This window comes from Thalassophryne amazonica, chromosome 15 (genome assembly GCF_902500255.1).
Source record: "Thalassophryne amazonica chromosome 15, fThaAma1.1, whole genome shotgun sequence".
In the NCBI taxonomy this organism is placed as follows: domain Eukaryota; kingdom Metazoa; phylum Chordata; class Actinopteri; order Batrachoidiformes; family Batrachoididae; genus Thalassophryne; species Thalassophryne amazonica.
In genome coordinates, this window is record NC_047117.1 from 66,173,408 (window position 1) to 66,182,579 (window position 9,172).

The 9,172-nt window shown below is 41.3% G+C and overlaps 1 protein-coding gene across 2 annotated transcripts; it reads left to right on the forward strand.

Annotated features, from left to right (window-relative positions):
• Positions 1 to 329: 329 nt before the first annotated feature.
• s1pr5b (sphingosine-1-phosphate receptor 5b) lies at positions 330 to 7,310 on the forward strand. 2 transcript variants are annotated; one of them, XM_034188820.1, is made up of 2 exons: positions 330 to 417; positions 1,892 to 7,310. In XM_034188820.1, exon 2 carries the CDS (start codon positions 2,086 to 2,088, stop codon positions 3,298 to 3,300), a length of 1,215 nt encoding a protein of 404 aa, XP_034044711.1. In that variant the 5' UTR covers positions 330 to 417; positions 1,892 to 2,085; the 3' UTR covers positions 3,301 to 7,310. The 2 variants fall into 2 exon arrangements, with proteins under 2 accessions (XP_034044711.1, XP_034044712.1); XM_034188821.1 differs by lacking the exon at positions 330 to 417 and adding an exon at positions 765 to 793.
• The last annotated feature ends 1,862 nt before the right edge of the window (positions 7,311 to 9,172 follow it).

Consider the following 9,172-nt stretch of genomic DNA (forward strand, 5'->3'; position numbering starts at 1 on the left):
CATACTGTATGTGGCTCATTTTCAGTCTGTGAACTCTCAAAAGCACAAAACCCCCTTATTCAGTGATGTGGTGAGAAGCAGTGATTAGACCGACTGGCATGGCTGTGGTTTTGTACAGCGGGCCTCATCATCTCTCATTATTTTACAGATTAAACGTCACCGTGCTGACACGAGCAATATTTTGGGCATAAGCACATAAATGTCTACATTATTTTTTGAGAGAGTTAGAGAGGGAGAGAAGAGAGGGAGGGGGAAAGAGAGAAACTGGGTTAAGTCCAGCCCCCTGCGGCTCTTGTGTGTGTTTTAACTATATTTCAGTCTCTGCCTTGTCAGTTTGTCTGAGAGTCATTTGGTGCTCGTGTTTGGATTGTTTGCGCCAAAAAAGCAGATGAAGATCAGGATAAGCACCATTTCAAGGTAAATTCAACACCAGTCTCTGCTTTGCTTTGATATGCATGAAGTGGTCTCATTTGGATTTTTTTTTTTTTCTTTTAATGCTATATTGTTTTAGATATACATGTATATAGAACTGCAGGCAACAGATGGGTTTAATGACAAACTCACAAATAGTTTGAGATTTGTTTGAAGTTGACCATTATAATGTTCAAATAAAAGGTATCAGAGGGCTGATGCACACCGAGAAAGGTCTGCACCCTGAGATATATGTTTATAATATGAATTATGAATGCTTGTTGTATATGCAGTGGAGTCGAGGTTCATGACTTGTTTGTCATCATATGCATTCACAGATGATTCTCAAATTTCTGGACACATTGGCAGTGGAGATATTATGGTAAACATGTTTGGGGGTTTTTTTTGTGCTTTTTTTTTTTTTTTTTTTGGCTTGACCTTGACCATTGACCAGTCTGTTCCAAAAGTTAATCATCTGGAGAGACAAACCCAAATATCATACTCACACAAGTTTGGTGAACATCCATCCAGATGTTTTTTGGGGGGAGTGGGGGGTGTTACAATAACTTGCTCGTACGGTGGCATTCAGGCTAATATTTTTTTAAGATGCAACGTGAGAACTTTTGCAGCTTAAGTTTAAAATAAAAAAAATGCACATTTTCCTAAGGAATAATAATGAACATATATATATTCTGACCATGCAAGCTTCATTCTCTGTGATACTGGGCAATGAGATATTCATTTGTGATCCCCACTCATATTTTATGATTCACACTTTGTGCAACCTGTACAAAACTGGAGGATTTACATTAGTAGTTTCCAAACTAGAAAATGTGATGTGCCTGAGAAAGAAAAAAATTCCTAACATGGCAAAACTAAGGAATGCAGCCATAAAATGGCCCCTAATTGTTTTCAACAGAATTTGTTAATCTAAAATATTTCAGCTAAAACCTTTAGTTTTAATTGCAGTCTGCAAATGGACTTTGAACAAGCAGTTTAAGTTGCACATGAGGCACTTCAAACACTTCTCCATACTATGTAAATTGTTATATAGGAGGGCAAGCAGCTGCATGTGTGCAGATTAGCTGCACATGTTGAGATGACTTTTGTCCGTGAACACTGACTTTAAGCACAAATTATTCCTATCCATTTGCTCTTACAGTAACATTTTTTCCAGCAAAAGCAAAGAAAAACAATAACTGTGATCTAATAGATGCATACGGTACAGCTATTTTAAAAAGTCATGGCAGAAGTGTCTTTTTCTATAAAAACAAGCACTGATATGCCAATAGAGATTATGCATTCAAGATGCAATGGGTGTCAATGTGAATTTTCATTTTGTCAGTACATAGTAACATTTTTACAATTAATTGTTGATATTATTATTATTATTATTATTATTATTATTATTATATTTCAATTCTCTCTATCAGTGATTCTGTAATCTTCAATTTTTCCCTTTTTTCATTTTTTTCTGCAGGGTCTGCACCTTCCAAACAAGAAGAGTGGGGCTTAAGAGCGCCCTCTTCTGGTGGAAAAAAGGCATTTAGCTGCTATGTTGGACTATTAACTTCATGCAACTACTGTTGGATGAATTCTTCACAACCTTATTTGTCAAAAGCATGATGAGGATGAAGACTAACTGCAAGCAGAATATATGAAAAGAAGTCAAGCATGGAGGCTTCAAGTTCTGCTTATGCAGGGACTCCCCCAGCTGCAGTTATGTTCCCCACATCTCCAAGCTACCTACAGTTCTTCAGGTTGTATCAGGACAATTCTGTCATTGTGGAGCATTACAACTACACGGGCAAGCTGCAGGGGGACCGTTACTGTAAAGGGCTAAAACCTGAGGGTATTGCCTTCCTTGTGGTTTGCCTCCTCATTGTCCTGGAGAATGCTGTGGTTCTCATTGCTATCTGTAAGAACAAGAAGTTTCACCTGCCCATGTATTACCTGTTGGGGAATCTCACCCTGTCTGACTTGCTGGCTGGGATTGCCTACATGGCCAACATCATCATGTCTGGACCGAATACTTTGAAACTGATACCATTGCTATGGTTCCTAAGGGAAGGCGGGGTGTTCATCACTCTGGCTGCATCTGTTATCAGCCTGCTTGCTATTGCAATTGAACGCTATGTTACGATGGTGACTATGAGGCCCTATCATGGTGCAAAAAAGGGAAGGATGTTGGCACTGATTAGTGCTAGCTGGGCCCTGTCAGTATTTTTGGGTGTCCTCCCAATTCTGGGGTGGAACTGCATCCACAGGCTGGACCAGTGTTCAACAGTCCTCCCACTTTACGCCAAGAGCTACATCCTCTGCTGTGTTTCTGTGTTCAGCGCAGTGCTCTTAGCCATTGTGGTCCTTTATGTGCGCGTTTTCCGCATTGTTCGCACCAACACACAGCGCCAGCAACTGGGTTTATCTAGCAGCATGAGGAAGGGCTTAGCAAGGAAGTCACAGAAGTACATTGCCCTGCTCAGGACTGTCACAATTGTATTGGGTGTCTTCATCGCCTGTTGGCTGCCCCTGTTCCTCCTCCTCCTCCTGGACTTCGCCTGCCCCACTCGCAGCTGCCGCCTACTCTACAAGGCTGACTACTTCTTAGGGGTAGCCATGGTCAACTCGCTCCTCAACCCCATCATCTACACTCTCACCAGCAAGGACATGAGGATAGCCATCCTGAGGCTGCTTTGTCGGCCATGTCTGATGACCAGAGATGGTCAAGTGAAGAAGATCGGGATGCCGTTCCTGGAGTGCAGTTTCAGCAAGACTGAGGTGGCCTCTCAGAAGTTGGAGGTTGGCGTTGACACGACGGTCTCTTCTGGAAACAATATTGCCAACACATCTCCTATTAAGGCACTCTATCCAAAATTCTTCAGATCTTAAGGACTTCATCAGACTCTATGATGAGGCCAATTAAGCGTGACTGAGATTCTGCTACATCGAGGGCTAAAATGACGCTCAGCACGGTCAGAATGATAGGTTAAATGCAAAATAATTCAGTGGATCACCATGTTTACACAAATGTGTCAACAATTCACCAGTTGTGTGGTTACAGCAAAATGAACAAACCTCATTGTGAGGACTCTAATAAAGCACCTAGCCAGGTGGATGATACGCAAATGTGAAGAAGTTCCCCTTTATGAGTCGATGGAAACCCTTCCTCGACTGATTTGCACTCACTAGCTTTACAGACTCAATTTTCTGGAAGGATGCATTTATTTAAACACAAAGCATTTTATGACTGAATCAGTAAAAAATGTTCTTGTTTTGTAAAGTTCAACAAGTGGAACAGCATTTGCCTTTTTTTACCATTTGTGTCTTATTGTAGCATGATCGTTGCGTAATGTGTGGACATGTGTGATTTTGACTGAGTTTTAAGGCACAAGGTGAACCAGACTTGTTGCAATGAAATTGCATTTTTTTTAAAAGTTTATTTGGTGAAGGTGGTTAAAGGGAGATAGAAAGATAAGAGGAAAGAGATGTTTCACTGCTTTACTGCCCTAAAAATAAAAACAGGACATTTTGCTTTTGAAATGTTAGATGGTTAATTCATCTGATGCCAAAAGGAATGTCGTTGTGGTTGCTGTCCAGGTTTTTGAAATGTCACAACCTTCCATCCACAGCAAAAACTTCTGTAGAGACAAAAACAAACTGTATTTGACATACATAATGGAAAAAAAAAATTTTAGCCTTGAAAATGAGTTCTTGTAGAAATATGTAATCATAAATTTTAAAGCACAAAGATTGTAGAAATTGTATTCTAAATCAAATACAAGTACACCACTACCCAGAATACCAATGCAACTTTGAGGTTCAGGGGCTGTATTAACAAAATACCATAATATACCCATATTACTTTAAAACAAACTTTCACAGACAGGTGTGTGGCTGTTTGCCTTGACAGTTGTACGCTGCCACTGGGGGCAGTGCAGCAAGCAAATACCACAAAATACAACAGATACAATACAGCGTGCCGCGTCATCTGGAGCATCATCTCTGCTATTTTGGCATTGTGGGATAGCTGACCCACAGATTGAGCTCGCCGGACTACTTTTGCCTGACCCAGTTTCCGGTTGTTTGCAAAATGGTGCTGAATTTGCCGACATGAGAAGATGCAGCTGGATGAGTGTGAGTATTGACTTACAATCATTTAGACGTAAAAACACACGAGATACCCAGGTTCTTGTGGCAAATATAACAATTATCTGGGAGCTACTTTTTGCGCAGGAATTCATCAAGCACATCGGCCGTGGGCGACAAAAACTATATAGAAGTTTGGCCAAAATGAGAGCGTCCACTTTTAGCTTGTCATAAGATAAGCTAGTGGCGCTAATGAGAGAATGGTTTTCACACTGTTAGCATAGCGTTTCATACTATGTTAAGCCTCAAGCGACCAAACTATTTTAGCAATTAATATGAGCCAGTGGGGTTATTTATGACCCCATTGGCTTTATATTGGAATACTTCTATATAAATGATTGTTTTAGGGTTCTTCATATTTATTTCACTCTCTAATATATTTGTCCATCATCCTTTTCATCCTCAGTCAGGGCATCAAGAATCAGTCTCAATGCTTGTGCAGTTGTAAATTTTGCTGTTCTAGCTCTGCTGGCCATGCTTCCTTGCAAAACAGTAAAATATAATGATTAGAGTTGGCAAATTAAAATATCAACTGAAGCTGTAATGTAGAAAATCTCATAGATCTTCCCGGGGGGTCGTAAGTGACCCTGCAAAAGTTTGGATTATACTTTCAGGACAAACAGATTGACAAATTCATGGTAGGAAGCTTTTTTCCAATTAAATTGAGAAAAATTGTGCATAAACATATGCCCGGGGTCATAAATGACCCTACTTGGTCACTTGAGGGTTAATGCTCCCAAACGGACAACGTATCGTTAAAAATAAACTGTTATTTTGTCATGGTACAAGCTTGTCACATGAGTGCATGCACCCAACATGAAGGATACATCCTAATAATGATGACATAACATTTCCTATTGGGACGTTCTGTGCAACAACAACTTAATTTATTCTTCACCGTGATGGCTTGGGTTAGCCGCTAAATGGCCACTGTGCAGATGCATGGAGTAACAGGAAGTGGAAGGCGGTAAATCAGTCATGTCGACATCCACCCTTCCTTCTATGGGAGGTGTCGGAGTAGGTCTCACAGACACGGGGTCCATCTGGCGGCATGGAAGACTCCCGAAATTGATGGAGTTGCTTTTAAATGCTTCTCAATGACAGGTTGACATCCATCTGTATTAACTGTAGCAACTGTGACCGTAATTAAGGGCCTCTCTGTAGAACCAGTCACGTTATCAGTTTCCAAACATCAAAGTAAATTTAAAAAATTAAGACAACCAGGGAAAAATTCTAGATCTTTACTAGCCAGGTTCCTTCATGGGAGCCATCTTGACAGCCATTCATCTAAAACTGACCTTCAAAAAGGAAAAACAAAAAATTCCGCCTTTGTCCTGGTGATCAGCTGTAAACTTTATTGTTTTAACTTTGAATTAATGGCTTCCTCTTTTTGCCCATGGTGATGGAGGTTGACTTTTACATTAACATGTTGGCCATATGCGACAGACAGTAAACTGGATTTTATGTTGTTTTTGGTTAGTGTGACTGAAAATTCCCCTACTCCTGTCTGTGAACACAGCAGCCAGAAATATTAAAAGTTAAAAATTTTGTGCTTTCTGCCAAAACAAGGATAAACAAGATATTGATTTATCTCTAAAGCTAGGGAAAGACAGACAGCAAAGAATGGGCTGTTTTAGTTCAGAAACACCTGGTTTTATTTCAGGTAAATGGAAATAATTTTTTAGATTATACAGCATCATTAATGTGTAGCATTACAAAAAGTAGATTTTTTAAATAAAATGCTGTGCAAAATGGTAAAATACTGTATCTGTCAATTTAAGTAAATTATTGTACAATTAACAACAAAAAATTTTCACATCTGTTACTGCAGACAAACAGCAATTCTGATCCAGTGAATAGAATGTTGGAGTTTTGTTTGTTTCTTTGTTTTTGTTTTGGGTTTTTTACCGTCAGCATGTGACTGCAGCATTAAAGATGGCTCCTAATGAGAAACCTGACTTTTTAAGATCCTTATACCTCGTCCTATCTTCATTCCACTGCTCTTAAATGCAAGAATGCACTGATTGTACACGTAGGCCCAAATATACAACCAATGTTGGTCCGATTATCCCCTAATTATTCCAATTAGTCATTCAAAATATTTCAAAATGACTTAACTCAATTGTTGGTATAATCTATGCTGTTTACAGAGCCATTCGTCTTGATGTAGTACGTAAACATTTGACCCACTGAAAATATTACAGTATCAAATGTCTACAGATGAATACCAGTGTTAGCTCATTAATATTACCTTGGCAGGTTCAGAATTAGACTGTGTCAAGTGTCTGCAGATGAATACTAAAGCTGGAAACACACGACACAACTTTCACAGTCGTCACCGATTTTGAAAAGACTTGGAGTACACACTAACCAACTGGTTTCACCAGATTTATTTATAATGACTGAAAGACTGGGGATCACACATTTAACATTTTCATAGACTACATGATTTGTCAAACCAACTGAAGCCAACTGAATGCGTCAAACTCGAGCAAGAGTTTGCACAAGAGTTTGTTGTTGTTTGTGCAGCTATCTGTTCTGAGAAATCCATTAAGAAGAAAAAACGTAGCCCTCACCCTCCTTTGCTGTTCACAATTATTGTTTTGATATTCCCCCTGGCTACTTCCTGGCATCTTCGTCTTCTAACAATATTTCCTGTGTCCCACCTACTCTATTTCATTGGCTGTTGGCAACGTGTTTGCCTTTGAGTTGGTGATCAGAACACACTATGTGGTTGATGTCCAGACTCAACTCAGAAAATTCAAAATTGTTTGATTGGCTGTGACTAAGGTCGGGTCGGGTCTGTTTTCCTCACACACTAACAGATTTCTGTACCAACTAGCCCCGCCAACTAGTGTAGACTCGTGCTGACTGGTACAGACTCTGCCCAAATGTGAGTCGTGGGTAAAACAGCAAAAAATCTTGTAGTGTGTCCTCAGGTTAAGGGTAGCCAGTTTCTAGCTTTTGCCTTAAGTTGTAATAGAACTAACTAATATTAGCTAGTCAGTAGTTAGGCAAGGAACCCCCCCCCCATTTTCACTGTATAATTCACACCCTGGGCTGAGTTACATGAATAAAAACTGACAAGGTTTTGTTGTAATGGCAATAACTTGCATTAAACCAGTCTCATATTGCAGATTTTTGACGCACAGGTTTGTGGTGTAACAAATCCAAATTGGGACCTGAAATGGGGTAGTAGGTGGTAAAAAATAGTGCTGTAGGTAATTTTGAGCTATTGGGAAAGATATGGGGTATTATTACTTTACCGAGGCGTTGCTGGGCCAGTAGCATAGATTTACATTTATGCTACCTGTCTATACCCACCTGCAGTAGCGGGCGGGTATCCCAATACCCGCCCGCTGTGCATAGTGATGACATCATAGCATGCGCAACCTAAGAACTGTCCGCAGATGATAACATGAAAAGGCGAGAAGTGTGCGTTGGTCCCAATATGGATATTCCGGATGATTTTCTCATGGATAGTCAGACAATGAACAGCAGTCAAAGCAGCCAGCTTGATGAGGACGCACTGGCAAATTTGGAGAGCAGCGCGGTACCAGCCAACATGACAAAAGTTAAAGTGAGCCAACTTTTTATGTACGCATTTGCTGGTTGTCGTGCGTTTTGAAATGACATTAAATATTGTTAATGTGTTGTGTATCTCAGTAAGTGATAATAATGCAAATAACATGCAGTTGTCGTGTGGTATGCGATATTTGTCCTCGTCTAACTCGGGTGAATATCGGTCATTTTGGATGACTGGGCATGGACGGAGGGCCTTTGAAAATGCATACCGGCCCCCAAAAGCATGTTATTGTATTAATATTTAGTGTAAGTCAGGGAATGTTAGCAGCATGTGTTGGGGAAAGTGAGGAACACGGACCCACAACAGGGGGCGCAAATGAACGGACAATGAAGAAGTCAAATAACAAGGTTTTACTGTTGTGAATTCGCACAACAAACACAACAGATCACAATTGTAAGAATAAACCAATTCCACTGGTGACGTGTGGGCAGGCTCGACGATAGGAGACGTCCGTCCGAGTCGAACCGGAACCACCCGATTTCCTCTGCCACCGAACCCCGGGAATACTGGAGCCGCCAAGTCCCGAACTCCCAGGTGGCCACTGCCTCCGCTCGTCGGATCCGGTACTGCTGGCGAGGAACAGAAACAGTCAGATGTGGGTGCGGCTGCACCCAGCAACACGTAGGGTGGAAACACCACCTCCACCTCTAGTCACAAACAATATTGCAGTGAAGGGTACTTATCCGATATGGATCAAGTTCAGTCTTCAGCTGTCTTAAGCACAAGCAAAAACAGGTTAGTCCTCAGAAATATGATGACTGGCTGAGTGCGTTACCTTCCTGGTAGAAAGATATCTCGGCAATGAGATGGAGATGCCGTCCAGCTGATATACCCCTCAGCTGATGGATGTCAGCTGTTTCAGGTGATGGGTGACGGCTGTCACCTGGGCTGCTCCTCTTCAGCGGCAGCGCCCTCCGGTGCCTGGAGCCCGCACTCCAGGCGGGGCGCCCTCTGGTGGTGGTGGGCCAGCAGTACCTCCTCTTCAGCGGCCCACACAACAGGACCCCCCCCTCAACGGGCGCCTCCAGG